The sequence below is a fragment of the Zea mays genome, chromosome 3 (genome assembly GCF_902167145.1).
Source record: "Zea mays cultivar B73 chromosome 3, Zm-B73-REFERENCE-NAM-5.0, whole genome shotgun sequence".
NCBI classification, from domain to species: domain Eukaryota; kingdom Viridiplantae; phylum Streptophyta; class Magnoliopsida; order Poales; family Poaceae; genus Zea; species Zea mays.
The window spans coordinates 228078063-228095565 of NC_050098.1; the positions used below are offsets into that span (position 1 = coordinate 228078063).

General features: G+C 44.9%; 1 protein-coding gene across 5 annotated transcripts in view; it reads left to right on the forward strand.

Moving 5' to 3' along the window:
* Positions 1-15121, forward strand: part of LOC103652610 (uncharacterized) — a 77935-nt gene extending 62814 nt beyond the window's left edge. For 3 of the 5 annotated variants that reach the window (XM_020550577.2, XM_020550575.2, XM_035966511.1), the window contains 10 exons: positions 872-1103; positions 1443-1787; positions 1879-1980; positions 5965-6108; positions 6924-7012; positions 11648-11730; positions 11848-11963; positions 12167-12252; positions 12459-12558; positions 14856-15121. In XM_020550577.2, the coding sequence (XP_020406166.1) occupies positions 872-1103; positions 1443-1787; positions 1879-1980; positions 5965-6108; positions 6924-7012; positions 11648-11730; positions 11848-11963; positions 12167-12252; positions 12459-12558; positions 14856-14921 (1363 nt within the window). In that variant the 3' untranslated portion in view covers positions 14922-15121. Of the gene's footprint in view, positions 1-871; positions 1104-1442; positions 1788-1878; positions 1981-5820; positions 6109-6923; positions 7013-11647; positions 11731-11847; positions 11964-12166; positions 12253-12458; positions 12559-14855 lie in introns of all 5 variants that reach the window. The other 2 variants (XR_004857394.1, XR_002268248.2) reach the window with 2 other exon arrangements.
* The last annotated feature ends 2382 nt before the right edge of the window (positions 15122-17503 follow it).

Genomic DNA, 17503 nt, shown 5'->3' on the forward strand with positions numbered 1-17503 from the left:
TGTCTACCTCTCCACCAACCCTGTGTGCGGCATCAGTGCACGAAGCATGTGGAAATCGACCCGCACTTCGTCCGCGAGTGTGTCGCTGCCGGTGACGTTCAGGTCCTCAACGTCCCCACTACGCTGCAGTTCGCCGACATATTCACCAAGGGGCTATCGATGAGTGTATTCCTAGACTTTCGGTCCAGTCTCAACATCTGTACAAGATAGAGTTGCGACTGCGGGGGGGGTGTTAGAACTGTATTAGGGTTTAGGGGGTCTTCTCTGTACATTTACCATCTCACCCCTCTGTTTGTAATGGGTCAGGCCCAACTCTCAATCTATTAATATACAGGCCCACCCTAGTATAGGGTTAGGGTTTTTCCCATTCTACAGTTACTGAGATTAAAAAAACACAAGTGCTTGCTAGTACGTGATGAACACGAGCGCCAATTGTTACGTGATGACCGATATGGGTTGACTGCTTGTGTACTTGGATTCTTGACATCTACGATGGATTAGGAGCTATATTTTGCAGGTTTACCTGACAAATGTGTGCCACATATTTCATTACTATTTGGAACACTGACATGCTGAATTACACAGTGATGCCTGAGCCTGTGGATACGAAATCTGCCCTCAGTTTTAATTTGGATTTACTTTGTACTACCTACTTTTACAGTTTTGAATGTCAATACTGCTTCGAAAAACAACTTTGACAGCTAATTTACACAGTAATATGTTTACAAAACCCAGTGAGATTTGTAATACTACAGTACTTTCTGAGATTAATCTGCATATGGTTTTTTGCATTTCCAATCTCAGTTGGCACACCATTGTTGCATTTTGTTCCTTCTTTTTGGGTAATTCTGCTATTGAACTTGCATTGCAGGTATGAGCATTTGGCAAAGAGTGCGGCGACCATCTTTGATGATTCCCTTTCTGCTGATGCTTATCTGAATGTTCTGTACATGCCATCGACATTTCCACGATCTGAGAGGTCCCGACAGTCCAGAGGTCATGTAGACAGCCAATTCAGGACTGCTAGTTCCTACCTTGAAGATGGCCCTCGCAGCAATCTTGATAGTGTCCGATATGCTGAGTGTATTCATTACTTGCAAGATGTAAGATTTGTACCCATTAATATGTATGCTACTTTTTGTTTAGTCAATCAGATTTTATCCTGTAGGGTTGCCCTAGAGCTTTCTTTTCACTTTCTAGAGTCCCCAGTTCCACCTTGCATATGAACACCTGAATCATGTATCCGTTCCTTCTCACCGTTCTCATCTGGAGTGACTGATTGCCTACAGAACCTTGGCAATCTGAGCCACAATCTTGTAGCCTATTTAACTTTTGGTCCTGTTTACTTCTTTCGATTGCAATTTTAGAAGTTGGATCTGATTCGATAATTTATCAGTTTATATTGTTTTTTTGTTAATAACGATTCTCCTGGATTTGTGCAGTATGCTCGGCCACAAATGCTTGCTTTCATGTTCAGGCATGGCCATTACACTGAAGCATGCTCTCTGTTCTTCCCATTCAGTCAACCAACCACGGAAGGGGAAACATCTTTGTCTTCAGCTCCATGGAGTGATCCTTTAACAACTGATTATGGGACAATTGATGACTTGTGTGATCTCTGTCTTGGATATGGTGCCATGGCTGTTTTGGAGAATACAATACGGACAATAACACAATCGCCCACATATCATGAGGCACACATGATTCAGTACATGAACACTATTATCACCCGCATTTGCAACTATTGTGAAACACACAGGCATTTTAATTATCTCTACAACTTCCTGGTACTATCAATATCCATTTGCATTTCTCTTTGGATTCCATAGGTTCACCGATTTTGAGGCAATTTATCATTACAATGGTGTGATGTGTCAGGTTCTAAAAGATGACCATGTTGCTTCTGGCCTTTGTTGTATTCAATTATTTATGAATTCAATGTCTCAAGAGGAGGCTTTGAGGCATTTGGGACATGCCAAGGTATAATTACATCTTATGTTCATTGTCTTTACTATTATAATGCACTTCTGAATACATTTATGCCAACCATGTGTGTTGTTGGCATGTATTTTGGAGAATGAGTCTTGTGTGTAGAGAATAGGAAAACACCTCACAGCATTATGGGGGTGACCTTTCATTATATAGGTTGTATGGCTTGGAGTACAAGTTGGTACAATGGATAAGTACAAATATAACAACCTATACATTTGTCTAACACTTGCCCGCAGTCGTAGCGGTAGGATCCCGAACATAGAGATTGGACCTAAAATCAGTAAACAACTGTGTAGGCAAGCCTTTGGTCATGATATATGTGTGTTGGTGAGAAGATGGAACATGAAGTACTCGGATTTTGCCTAGAGCGACCTTCTCGCGGACGAAGAGAATGTCAATCTCGATATGCTTGTTGCTCCGGCGATGAACTGGATTGGCCGTCATGTAGACAACACTCACATTGTCACAATAAACAACAATCTCACATGAGCAATCGAGATATGGAGCTCCTAGAGAAGCTGCCGGAGCCAGCAGCATTCGGTGACAACATAGGCAACAACACGGTACTCAAACTTGGCAGTGGAGCGTGAGACAGTGGTCTGTCGCTTGGACGACCAGGAGACTAGGTTGTCCCAAGGTAGACACAGTGGCCGGATGTGGAGCGGCTGGAGTCTGGACATCCGCCCCAGTCAGCATCCGGGCATGGTGACGATGTTGTCGACATACGAGTATACATCTCAGCTTCAGCTCCATGTAAACAAAGTGGGAGGTGTCCGAGATAGCAGACCTGAAGTTGAGATGTCGTATACTCGTATGCACGTGGCGAACCTTTGGCACCATGCCCGAGGTGCCTGCTTTATACCATAATGATACTTCTGGAGAAGGCAAACATAATCAGGAGTAGACGAGTCGATGAAGCAGGAGGCTGCTGACAGCCGGATAGTATACTGTTTCGTCCAGGTGGCCGTGAAGACATGTGTTCTTCACGTCCAACTGATGGATTGGCCTTCCACGTGAAACTGCAATGTTGAGGAGACGCAGATTGTGGCCTGCTTGAGAGACGAAGGAGGATGTCGGAGGAGTTTAGAAGGGAGGTGAGGGCGTGGTTGATAAAGTCACGTCCGTTGTCTACTTGAATGGTTTTGACAGAAAGCTGGCATTGGTTCTTAGTGTAGGCTAGAAAATCGTCTGTGTTGACACATCAAATTTGGATTTATGTGGGAATAGCAATAGTGCGAAAAATCATCAATTATACCAAATAGTAATGGCCGCCAAAGACACTAAGAATAGGAGATGTCCAAACATCACAATGGATGTCCAAACATCGCAATGAATTAACTCGAAAGTAGAGGTATGTGATGATGACCTACGAAAATGTAGACGTACATGTTTCCCTAGCTGGCAAGCATGACAGAGGAAGGTGGACGCTACTTTATTATATGAAAATATATGAATTTTTCCTAAGAGTGGTGATGGCGGAACTGCTAGGATGACCATGACGATGACGCCACAATGTGGAGGAGGTGGCTAAGGCAGCCTGAGGGGTGACATGGGCCCTGTTCGTTTCAGCTTTTTTGTTGATTTTGGTTGCCAGAAGCTGCTGTGGACTGCCAAACGCTCAGCTTTTCAGTCCGCTTCTATGAGAATCGCTTTGGTGAAAATCGTTCAAAATCAACGTGAATACACAATCGGTCAAGCCGCCACGATAGGAGGAATCCATCACTTCCTAGATCTTAAACCCTATGAACCCCTTCATCTTCCTCCGTACGTACCCCTGTAATACTCATATTCTCCCCACAGCCAAATTCTCAGAAATGCTCGTAAGAAAAAAGACGAAACAAACTGGCCGATGGTGCTGCGGTATGGTGTAGAGGTTGCCCGAACTATTGCTGGGAAGAATCACATGTCGGGTCCTGATATCCTTAACAGAAAAACCAAAGGCACCAAACTGTGTGGAACAAAGGTTGTCACGTGTAAATTGGCGGACAGAAAGAAGATTGTGAATGTGGGATGGAACAACTAGGACATTGTTTAGATGAAATGTGGAAGAATTTGTGTGGAGTGCAGATGAGCCATGGTGGGTGATAGGGAGGGAGGCACCATTATCAACTATGATGGACGGATGTGGCCATCTCCAGCGGGGCATGTAAAGGGTCGTGTAAAGTACTGTATTGCACTGTATATTGCACTATTTGCAGATTGGAGTTTGAAATAGAGAGTGAGATAGGGAGTGACATAGGGAGTCTGCTGGGGATAGTCTGAGAGGGTAAGTGGCGGGGGAGGAGTATACCATCATCAGACATCATTTGGGTGGAGGTGCCAGAGTCCATTACCCATGGCCTGGGGTTCTGGAAGGAGAGCTGATTTAGGGCAGCAATCAGCCTCCGCCTGATCCAAGCCTGAGAGGGCTGGTAAACTTGGAGAGGAGCGAAGGCGGTGTGAGCCTGAGGCTTAGGCCCCAGTAGGCCGACCGATGGAGGGCGCCCCTGCCCCCCCCCCCCCGCTAGGCATCCAAGGTCCAGGGTTGAAGCATATCCAAGGTTCGTTGGGGCCGACATACCCTGTCCAATGCTGCCCCATTGCCCTTCGTCTAGCGCCAACAGTCATTGCCCTTGGGCTTCTCATCAGGGGGTCGGGAGGCAAGAGCCGTAAGGGCAACAAGGACGATGACCTAGGTGGGGGTGGAGGTGCCGCGACACCCGCATAGACTGGTACAGCCGGTGGTGACGAGGGTAGTGCTGGCAGCGACCTTGTCGTCGTTGGCGAGGCGCAGTTCCTTGAGGATGAGCATGGTGTGCGCCGCGGCGAAGGTGGGGCGGGCGATGGCGTTCGCGATGATGTCATGTGTGTTGGAGAATCGATGGTTGAGACCGCGAAGGTGGTTGAGGACGACTTCGGAGTCCTTCACGGGGTGACCGACATCACGGAGGGCGTCGGCGGTGGTCTTCGAGTGCTGGCATTAGGAGTCGATGCTGGAGTTGCAGAAGATGGTCAGGGGCTCGTGGTTGAGAAAGATGGCACATGGCTCTTTGTTGGCGCGGAGGATGTTCTCAATGGCGACCCAAAGATCGCGAGCAGATTGGTCGTCGTCCTCCATTGCGAGGTCGAGAACGGAGTTGTCGACGGAGCTGAAGATCCAACTTTTGACGGAACAGTCCGCCTGGTCCCAATTCGTGTCGGCGGGATTAGCAGGAGCGTTCCATCGATATGCGACTTGAGGCCAAATTTTGCACAAGGATTTGAAGTGGGACGCCCACTTGTAGTTGGAATTCTTAATCTCCAGCGTCATGGGAACATGGGATTTGACAAAAACGGTGACGTTGGGAACTTGGGATGCACCATGATCACTAGCAGCTAATTGTCGGTGGTGTTGGAGGCGACGTCATCGGTGGCAGAAGAGGAGGTGTTGGGGACGCGCCCTGGGAAATAGGAACCATCGAGGCCCTAGGTTCGTAGCTGGTGGTGCCCTAGGGTTAGGTCCAGCTGCGGCCTAGGGTTGGGGCGTAAGGGGTTGGAAGTGGGGTGGCAGTGGAGGGGTATAGGCTAGGGCTAGGCCCGGTCTCATGATACCATGTAGAGAAGAGGAAAATACCTCACACCCATTGTTTGGGGGTGACCTTTCATTACATAGGCCGTATGGTTTGGAGTACAAGTCAAAGTCGGTACAATGGATAAGTACAAATATAACAACCTATACATATCTCTAACATTGTGGATATACCAATTGTATGTGTCATAAAAACAGTCAGGGCATAAAATCAACGTGAGTGGAGTCCTGAAAGTTCCATAATGTTTTCTCAATTTTTATTTACCTACATATAATTTCAGGTTCCAAAATGTGATATTTGTTTAGACTATCACAACAATGAAAATTCGGACATGACGAATCAAGAAAAATAACATGGACCATGGTTCGTTACAAAAATAACTATTTGGTTGTTTTGTCTTATGTTTAGTTTCTTATGATTGCAGACACATTTCGAAGAAGCCTTATCTGTACGAGATAGAACAATCGAGGCTACTAAGTTGGTATTGCGGTCTGCTCGGAATAAGGGTGCACCTGGAAAAATGACCAGGGAAACGATAATGAAATATTCCACTCGTGTTTCCTATCAGGTGAGGGAACTGTCAGTTTCTGTCTTTTGCTCTGGTGCTTGGCTGGAGCTTCAAAGCTCTAGGAGCTGGTCATGAATCGGGTAGAGGGGTTGGTTTGAGTAGCAGACTGGTTCTGGGCTTCTGCTGAGGTTGTCATTGTTTTTGTTATTGGTGATTGTTGTTTTTTTATATCAGCAATTAGTATTGGTTGTATTTCTATTTTGCAACCTTATTTGGTCTCGCGGAGGACACTGAAGTGGTTGCTGCTCTTAGGGTGTGTTTGGTTGAAGAGTAGAGGAGAATGGAACGACTCCATTCTTATTTTCTGGATGTTTGGTTTCTAACAAAAAGAGGAGCGGTGCGGCTCCTGGAGTCTCCATATAGAAATTTGCCATAAGTAGTTGGATTGCTCCTGCTCCACCAAAACGATCGGATGCGAGCGCTCTCCTCCCCTATATACTCATATGGCTCTCCAACCAAACGGAGAACAGACCGGCTCCGCTCTATTCTACTCTTCAACCAAAAAAAAATGGAGCGGCTCTGTTCTGCTTGCCAAATGCATAATAGAACGGCTCAATTCTCAAAACCTGGAATGGAGCCCTTCCATTCTAATTGACTCCAACCAAACACACTCTTAATCCCGTTTTTCTCGCCATAATATAAAATATGTTCAGCTATCTTGCACATCCAGGGAAAAAAAAGACATTGATTATGAATTTATGGGACTGATTTTCTTGGGGGCCCACGTGACTGTTAACTCTAATGCTCTATATTCAATGTAACTCTGCAAATTTTGGCTCAGATGGCTAACCTAATTGCACATGTTGGCGTTGTAGATGGATGTGGTGAAGGCCCTCAATAGTATAGATGGCTCTCAGTGGAAAACTTCCCTTTTTGGGAATCCAACAGACCCTGAAACTCTGAGGTTTGTATTATGTATTTGCCTTATAAGGTTGAATCCTTTAGAAATGTTCTAGAGGACAACTACATTCCCAACATCAACTGTGGCAAAGTTGGATTTACATCTTCCAGATCATGGTTTAGATTAAACGCACCATTATTAAGCTGTTTCCAGTGTTCATTGCAATGAGTAGTACACGAAGTCTGTCCTCTTATTGTTCATATATATATACTGAACGATTACTTAAGCTTAGCCAAAGTGGCATGTTTGGATGTGCTGGGAGCCACTAGTGGGGTTTCCCTTCTAACCCTAATGTGTTGTACATGGGCTGAGTTCTAGGCCCATAACACTTAGGGGGCGTTTGGTTCTTTTAATCACCCTCCCAAACTTTAGGAATTAAACTTTAGTCCCTAGAATTTCAATTTGGGAGGCCTCATTTAGTCGTACTGTTTGGCAGTTTAAGGACTAAAAGTGACTAAACTTTAGTCACCAAAGTTTAGGAGGTGGGAACCAAACACACCCTTAGTAATTTTGGTCCTCCTGATTCCACCTATCCTCTTCTGTCATTGTTGGAAATGGAGCGGCTCTTCCGGTCACCTCAGAGGTGATACGGTTCTTCCCGGCCCTTGGTACCTTAATACTATTCTTCATACTTCTCACATACTCCACAATTTACTCTCTGTTCGTCGTTTTACTACTGGCAACTGCTGCTCTCTTGAATTTGATCCGCTTGGTGTTTTTGTGAAGGATCTCAACTCCGGGAACATGATCATCAGATCCAATAGTGTTGGTCCCCTCTACACTCTGTGTCTTCCCAACTCATCCTCATCGGCGACTTGTGCTCTGGCTGCTGTCCCTGCACCTACGTGGCACCAGCGTCTTGGTCACCCTGGCTCTGATGTGTTGTCCCAACTTCGCAATGCCACTGTCATTAGTTGTCCTCGCAGCTCCACTGAGTTATGTCATGCTTGCCAACTAGGTCGCCACACTCGTTTAACTTTTTCTAGCTCCACCTCCCGTGCATCGCAACCTTTTGATATTATTCACTGTGACTTGTGGACATCTCCTGTTGTCAGTGTGTCTGGTTATAAATACTATCTTGTCATACTTGATGATTACACTCACTATTTGTGGACTTTTCCATTGCGCCTCAAGTCTAATACTTCTGATGTGTTATCATCTTTCTTCCGTTACACTACCACTCAGTTTGGGCTGCCTATTTTTTTCGTGAACGCGCAGGAGAGCTGCGCATCATTAAATTAAGAGAAGAAAACAGTCCAAAATGGACCAAAGTATAATGCCAAAATAGGCCAAACACAAGACCACCAATTCCTGCTACGCACAGAACTGCAGCCTCCTTCTGCACATGAAAACAACAGCACGCAAAAGAAGAACAACAGCAAAAGTGCCAGCAGGCCACACACCCACAAAACTGCTCTTCACTAAGCACCCAATAGAACCCTTGATCTGAAAATTGCATCACCAGGACCCAAAGCCTCAAGATGTCTAGCACCGGCAAGCCTCCAACACTCAAACTCATCCAAAAAAACTGATTTTATTCCATGAATGGAAGGTATGACGCCATCAAAAACCGCCTTATTACGATGAAGCCATAAACACCAAGCCCCCAAGATGATGATACTGTTAAAGCCTCTTCTTTTGGATTTGTGCACTTGCTTACACACCTTCTCCCACCAGTCAGCAAAGGCGGACTCATTAGAGGCAGGGGAAAGATTAGCTAGTCCCAATGAAGAGAGAATGTAATACCAAAATTGCCGCGCAAAAATGCAAGTGCAAAGGAGGTGTTGGATATTCTCCGAATCTTGATCACATAAAGGACAAACCTCAGGATAATTACAATGTGATAACGGACTTAGTTTGGGCTGCCTATTAAGCACTTACAATGTGATAATGGACGTGAATTTGACAACTCCACCACTCGTTCCCTCCTCACCCATGGCACTCTTCTTCGAATGTCATGTCCCTACACCTCCCCCAGAATGGTAAGGCTGAGCGTGTTATCTGCACCACCAACAATATCATTCGCTTCTTACTCTTTCAAGCATCCCTCTCTGCCCACTTTTGGGTGGAAGGTCTTCACACTACCACATACCTTCTTAATCGCCTTCCCACCAAGACCATCCGTGCCATACCTCGGCCACTCACATCTGGGTCGGGTCAGGAGCCCCATTTGGGTCCTCCTCCAGCGACTTCGCATGTCTAGGAGGTACAGGACCTTGCGTCTCCTATACCTCCTTATCTGTCACCTGTATAGGAGGTACATGACCCTTTACCAGCTCCACCTGAGCCCATGCGCGTGTACACTCGCCGTTGACATTGGGCTCCTTCTATGTCGGGCCTCACAGCGGGCCCCTTTGGTACCTCTGCGACGACTACAGCGGAACCTGCACCAACTTCCTCGGCTCCAACTCTACCTTCTGGCACTGTCCCTATGCCTGTGGTGGTCAATGACCATCCCATGACCACCAGGGCCAAGGCTAGTTTTCGGGTGCCAGCTATTTTCTCCACTGCAGCCGTCTTCCCTGAGCCGACTTCAGTTCATCAGGGGCTTCCTGATCCTCTCTGGCGTCGTGCCATGGAAGAGGAATTTTAGGCCTTGGTCTCCAACAACACATGGTATCTTGTTCCTCATCCTCTTGGTACTCATATCATCACTGGCAAGTGGCACTTCCGTCACAAGTTTCATGCAGATGGTACTCTTGAGCGCTACAAGGCGCGGTGGGTATGTCGGGGTTTCACTCAGCGTCCGAGTGTGGATTATGATGAGACTTTCAGTCCTGTGGTCAAACCCGCCACGGTTCGCATAGTTCTCACTTTGGCTCTCTCAGGAGCCAGGACTAGCCTATTCACTTACTCGATGTGAAGAATACCTTTCTTCATTGTACACTCTCTGAGACAGTTTATTGCAGTCAACCGGCAGGCTTTGTTGATTCAACTCGTCTTGATTATGTTTGTCATCTTAACAAGTCTCTTTATGGTCTGAAGCAAGCTCCGCGTGTCTGGTACAGTCGATTTGCATCTCATGTGAAGTCTCTGGGTTTTGTTGAAGCCAAAGGTGATACTTCTCTGTTCATCTTTCACCATGGCACGAAAACAGTCTACTTGTTACTTTATGTTGATGATATCATCCTCACCGTCACCAGCATGGTCCTCTTACAACGAGTGATTGCAGCTCTTCAGAATTATTTTCCTATGAAGGATCTGGGGCCTCTTCATCATTTCCTTGGCATTGCAGTAGAGCGCAGATCGGATGGTCTTTTTCTTTAGCAGCGTACTTATGCTCTGGATATCATTGACCGTACGGGTATGACCGGTTGTAAACCCTGCTCTACACTTGTTGATCTTCAGTCCAAGCTGCCTGCAGACTCTAGTCCAGTAGTTTCGGATGCTACTCAGTTCCGGAGTTTGATCGGTGCTCTTCAGTACTTGACGTTCACCCGTCCTGACATTGCCTATGTCGTTCAGCAAGTCTGTCTCCATATGCATGACCCCTGGGAACCACAAATGACTGCTCTGAAGCGTATCATTCGTTACCTTTATGGGACTGTTGACCATGGTCTTCTCCTTCATCGTTCCTCATCTATCACCGAGCTTGTGGTATATATTGATGCAGATTGGGCGGGTTGTCCTGACACTCGGTGTTCTACCTCTGGCGATGCAGTTTTCCTCAGTGGAAACCTTGTCTCCTGGTCCTCCAAGCATCAGAATGTTGTTTCTCGTTCCAGTGTTGAAGTCGAATATCGTGCAGTTGCTAATGGTGTTGCCAAGGCCAGTTGGTTACGTCAGCTCTTGTTGGAACTTCGCCGCCCCCTTCAAAGGAGCAGTCTTGTCTATTGTAACAACATCAGCGTTGTCTATTTATCCACCAATCCGGTTCAACATCACCATACGAAGCATGTTGAAATTGATCTCCACTTTGCTCTTGTTGGAACTTCGCCGCCCTTCAAAGGAGCAGTCTTGTCTATTGTAACAACATCAACGTTGTCTATTTATCCACCAATCCGGTTCAACATCACCATACGAAGCATGTTGAAATTGATCTCCACTTTGTTCGAGAACGGATTGCTATTGGTGATGTCCGAGTTTTACATGTTCCAACCACGTCTCAGTTTGCTGACATCTTCACGAAAGGGCTTCCGTCATCAGTGTTTCTTGAGTTCAAGTCCACGACTAGATGTTTTGACTAGGGGAGGGGGGGGGTTGTTAGAATATTTCCATACATATGTACTTTCCTTTACCTAGGCTGCCTTCCATCCTCCTCCTGCGTGAGGACAGGTATGGATACCTGGTCAGGCTTAGCAGGTTGTGCTGTCCTATATGGTACCTAGGATCAGCTTCCTTAGTTCAGGATCTGCCATCTATGGCAATCAGGGTATGATTGCCACAGGTTGTTGCACTTCCCTTAGTGCGCCACCCTCCTTGGCTATATATTGTAATCCCTTCACCATCTAATACATTAATTCTATTCAGCCACTTGTCTTACACCCTCATATTTTCTTCTTAATAATATAATGATGTATGATGTCTAGTTCTCTTGCGCGTTTGAGAAAAAAAAGTTCACCGCACTTAGCCAACTTGTCCTTGACTTTATCATTTGTTGAAACTACTTTTCAAAATTGTACGCTTATTATTTTGCAGGCGAAGGTGCATGGTTGTTGAAACTCTGGCTGAAAAGCATTTTGATTTAGCTTTCAGAATGCTTCATGAGTTTGATCTCCCAGGTATAAATATTGGATTCATTATGTCCTTGTTCATTTGATACTTAGAATTGATGTTTTTTTAACATGTTCTGAAGTATGTCTTTTACCTCAGTTAACTTATTGTCTGCTTTGGTTTAGCTGTTGATATTTATGCTGGGGTAGCTGCATCCCTCGCAGAAAGGAAAAAAGGGGGCCAGTTGACAGAGTTCTTGAAGAATATAAGGGGGACTATAGATGATGATGAATGGGATCAGGTTATAAGTGCTTTCATTTTTTACAGTCTCAAATTTACCTTGTAGGATTTAAACCAAGAAATGATATGAACATTCTCATTAAAATTATATTCTTTTAGGAGTAAAGATATTGAGGGGGCTACAATCCCTTACTATTCATGACCCTGGGTCTGCCTTTGATGTTCTAACTGGTTGAATTACTGATATATTTGTTAACTTGCTAGGTTATTGGTGCTGCTATAAATGTTTATGCCAACAAGCATAAAGAAAGACCAGATCGCCTTATCGACATGCTAATCAGCAATCACAGGTAGCTACTGCTAACAGAAACAAAATTTTAATTAGTGTTACAGATGATTTTATTACCTAAATTGCAGCATTTTGTTGTCTGTGGACAACGAAGCACTGATCTCAATGTTTCATGCCTGGATGGTGCTTACTGTCAGTGAGCATTGGTGCTTATAATGAATTCCTTTTCTGATCATGTGTTTTTCTAAATAATTTATAAATTTGCAGGAAAGTACTTGCTTGTGTTGTCTGTGGACGTCTAAAAAGTGCATTCCAAATAGCCGCACGAAGTGGAAGTGTCGCTGATGTTCAATATGTTGCCCATCAGGTCAGTTATCTTCACAAATTTACAGATGTTTGCTGCTTATTAATAATCGAATGAATTTTATGTTGCATCTTTCTACTACCATCAATGACTTGTAGCCCCCTGCCCCTCTTCAAAACTATAGTTCAGCTTTGTACTACTCCCTATCCTAAAATTACTGTCATTTTAGCTTTGAAAGTATGTCCCACAAAGAGTGTCGTTTCGCTAGCTACGGAAGTCCTGTGCCTATTGGAATCAGTTATAACAATGACAGGACATAGGAGCAATTAATGAAGCATGTCCTCAGAAAGTGTCCTGGTTCATTTGTTCAAGGGAAAAAAAACTCTATGGAAGTGCATCTTTTGGGATGAAAAAGTTGCTGCAATGCATCAGTTGCTGCGCCGTTGGCCTTTGTGGCTGTATCAATGACAGGGCGTATAAAGCATGTCCATTAACTTCGCACTAGATGTAGAGATTAGGACGTTGTAGTTGTAGGAGTGTGAAGGTCATTTTGCTTCTTTCATGGTATGCGCCTCGAATCCTAAAACGACAGTAAATTTGGGAGGGAGGGAGTAAGTCAAAACTTTGACCAAATTTTTATTTAGAAAAATATATTAGCATCTATGACTTCAAATAAACTCACGCAGGCATATTTCATGTATAACTACTAACTAGTATAATGCCGTGCATATGACGATACATCAACAGTTTTACGACCTGAGTGTTCAGTGGCTGAGTGTTCAAGCCAGTGGGATGAATCATCCCCATAAAAAATAAAATTAAAGTTAAAGTTAACCCTCCCCATAAAAATAATTTAAAATTGAAGTGGATATATGGCCCACATACTAGATTTTAAACTGCAAATACTGCACTTATCTTAGCTAAAAGGCCGAGAAAGTTAGATTGAAAAAGAGACTTATCCCTTTTTTATAGTTCGGTCGGTAACTTGTCCTCATTCAGCTAGGGAGGTGGTAATATCTAGGGAATATTACACTGTGTGTGGCTTTGTGTCATGTTGAGCTTACGTTTTTTCTCACAGTCCATCTGGGAGCTAATGGTCTGGTTGTTAGATGAGACGTGGGGGAGGAAAACAGATCTGTTCTACGGGTTTTGCGTGTGACGCACGACGCACGAAACTCATGCTTAAAAGTAGAGATTTAATGAAACTAATTTGATATTATAGGTGTTAATTCAATTTTCTATAAATTTGGTCAAAGTTAGAGAAGTTTGACTTAGTATAAATGTAAAAGCGAACTATAATTTGGAACACGGGGAATAAATTGAATATCTTCAACTCATCAGTTGCTATAGTATGGTTTGGCCCTATAGTATCTGGTTTGGCACTTTGGCCCCTTAATGGGCAGGGTCAAGTCTGAACCTTTTCTAGTTATTTGTTTGGTCTGTGAACTTTAAGAATCGTGCCATTGATCACATACATGAGAAATGTCGTTGGCCCCCGATTAGAAAATGGTCTGAAGTTTTCTTGAGTAATTGAAACAACGACACAAGAAAGGCCATCATCTATTTCTTTTTTTTTCCTTTTTTTCTCGAACGCACGAGAAAGCTACACATCATTATAATAAGAGGAAGAAGGATCCAAAATAGACCAACAACTGCAGACACAATATAAGCCTTCTTACGGAGGACAGAAACAAAAATACATAAAAACTTTCATAAGGTAGAACTAGCCTACAACTACTCCTATTGAGGCCAAATGTCTGCCAACCCAGCGGCTCCTGCTAGAGACCATCTAACGGCGTCATCCCGGATGAACTGCAACAATGCTGGGCACACACAAACTGCCCCTCGAACACACAAGTGTTCCAATGTTTCTACAGCCACCTAGCGACTAAGATTACAGTTCAATTGAAACATCTGCGCTGACTTTTATCCACCTACTATCACACATTCCTCCACCGGTCTTGGAAAACATGAGGTTGAGGAGTCAAGACTTGCTAGCCCATTGGGGAAAAACATGCCACCAAATTTGTCTAGCAAATACACAAGACACTAAAAGATGTGGCATAGTCTCCTCCATTTGGTCACAAAGAGGACATCTCTCAGATTGTTGCTCAAATATCTAGAAGTTTGATTTAAGTCTAAACATATTACACATAAGTTTAGGACTGAGGTATATCTTCCCTCGATGTTGAATGACAAAAAAAACATGACTTCCCATGGGCGTACAAGACATATGAGCACGATGTGATACATATTGAGGACTTTACGTGATTTCAGTACTTATACCCTTTCCCTCTCTTCACCTCAGTATCTTTATTTGGTTCTGTGTTGAGTCCATATTACTCTCTCTTTTTTTGCAGGCATTACATGCAAATGCATTGACAGTGCTTGATATGTGTAAGCAATGGCTCGCGCAGTACATGTGATACCATAGATACTTGCTGAGAGAGTTCTCACGTGAAGACAGAAAAACTAAGGGGCATTTGGTTTGAAGAGTCAATCTATTTTAGATGATGTTGTGTATCATAAGTTTATTTTATAAATTTGGTGGAATAAATTCGTTCTCCATATTATTACTAATTATGAGCTTATGATGAATGAAATGCTGATGAATCAATTTATTATATTCAACAAACTAAAAAAGAAAGTGAGAGGTGAGAAGATGATAGACTATCTTAATCCTTAAACCAAACATGTCACAAGTAATCAAAGCAAGGAACCATCTGAAAGCTGGTGTTCAATCCTCATATCCCATTTCAACTTCTTTCCGCTTTCCACTTCGTGCAGCACAATGCCTCCATGTGTATATGCCTCTTTAAGGGCATATTCGTTATACTATCCTATTGCATTCTTTGGTCTTTGCTGCTCCCTCGGTCCTAAATTATAAAATATTTTCTAGATTTATAGCTTTTTGTTATGTATTTAAATATACATTGTATCTAAATATATAGTAAAAAATAATGTACGTAGAAAAATCAAAACGTTTTATAATTTAGTGTTGTAAAGCTTTGTAATTTCATTACTTGTCCATCCAGTGAGACTGTTTAATTGTGAGCGCTTGGCAGCCCACAAAACAGTCAGTGCCAGCGCAAACATGAGGTTGGATGCGCCGTGTGTTGCTCGGACTGGGTCTCGTGGCCCGTTGAGGTTGGGCCCTAATAAGCATGATAATACTAGTAGCTGACCCCCTTCGTATTGGCCAGTATGCTTTTTTGTCTGAGGATCGGCAACTGTTGCTAACTAGGCCCGTTTTCGAGAAGAATACAGTGTGCCAACCGAATGGAGCAAAACCTGCACGGTCAGCCAACTAAATACCAAGTAAATTTATGCAGGCGGCTGACCAATCCGACCACTCGAGTCGAGTGACAATTTGTTTTTTTGTTTTTATCGTCGACAGATTTTGATTTGTCGTGGCGTTGGCCATGGGCGGCGGTAGCAAACCAAACTCACTCCAGAGTCCAGAGCCCTTGTGACTGTAAAGAGGAGATGGGAATCCGCAGTTGCGTTCCGCTGCACCCGCACGGTAGGTAGTTCCGCGAGCGAGCAGAGTTGCGTGCGGGACGAAAGGCGCGCGATTCCGCTGCTGCCTGGGGTGGTGCGAGGGTCTGGACTGGATGTGATAATGATCTGCCCTGCCGTACGTGGTGCTGAGCGTAGACGTGTAGTGCGCCACTATCTAATTGCGGAGGTCGTGGTGGTGGTGGTGGTGGTGGACTAAAAAAAAAAGCATCGGCCGGCCGTCCGTCCGTCCGTGGCGACTTTACCTTAGGCTCACCTCTCTGAACGTCCGGTGCATCTCGAAAGAGAGAGGACCGAGCACCACCACCACCACCGCACGGCAAAAGGTTTCCCTTCTTTATTTTTTTCCTTTTTTTTCTTTTCCGGCGGTGAATACGAAGCTTCCAGAGTGGTGGGAGTTTGTCTTCTTTGACGGACGATCCGCACCGCACCACATCGAGCAGCTGCGTCGCACCGGAACACGTGAGGTCGGTGGGACGACGGGGGGAGGGCGGCGTACGCAGAGCGGCGGCAGTAGCTGCCCTCGCTCGTCTTCGTACGTATGCGTATATGTATGCTGGTCTGGTCTGGTCGCGTTCCCCATCCATCCGTTTGTTTATACGTATGTATCGCTTCCACGGCACCCAGTGGCAGCAATGGTAAGTAACAGCTACACTGCACGCCGACAGACGCAGACACGCCGCCAACTACCCCACGCGCCGAGGCCGATCACGGGTGAGGAGGACAGGGAAAAGCGGCGCAGGCCACCGACGGGAACGGGACGCGTGGGGGGCTGCTGCCTACTGGCTGTGCCGTTGTGCGGGTTGCCGAGGCCGAACAGCAGGCAGGCAATAGCAAGCAGAAGCACAGGAGCAGCCGCGGGCGGGTCGCCATCAGGCCGCGTCAAATCCCACCAAAACAAAGCAGAGCAAGAGCAGGGGGTACAGTACAGAGCTGCTTGCTTTGTTTGCTTTCCTAGTACCAACTACCGTAATTAATTTAGGATTAGGAGGAGTATATCATAATAAGCGTAACTACAAGTTTGTTCCCATCTGCTTGTCCTCAGCCAGGCGTACGCACAAGATCCTCATGTCCCATCGAGCGTTGCACCGACGAATAATGATCTGTCCATCTAATAAAGAATAATAAAGAAAAAAAAAAGAAGCAAACGGATGGATTGGTCGATTGATTGACGGCCGTCCCGTGGCCTGCTGCATAGGAGTACATACGCTGCACCTGCACATTAGTATTAAACGTTCCCTGTGATGATACCAATCTTCCGTCGGGAATTTGAACCATGTCAATCAAACGCCTGTCTCGTTCGTTCACCCTTTCTTTTCTCGTAATCAAAGTTAGCGGTGCTATCTATCTATCTAATAGCTTCGCTTGACAGGGTGTTATAATAGCCTTGGAAGCGACCTACATTTGGAGGCTGCCCGCTTATCAAATCTCGTGACTCCAAAGTAAATGCCGACCTGCTTCCCACAAACACATCCGTGAGATCAATATA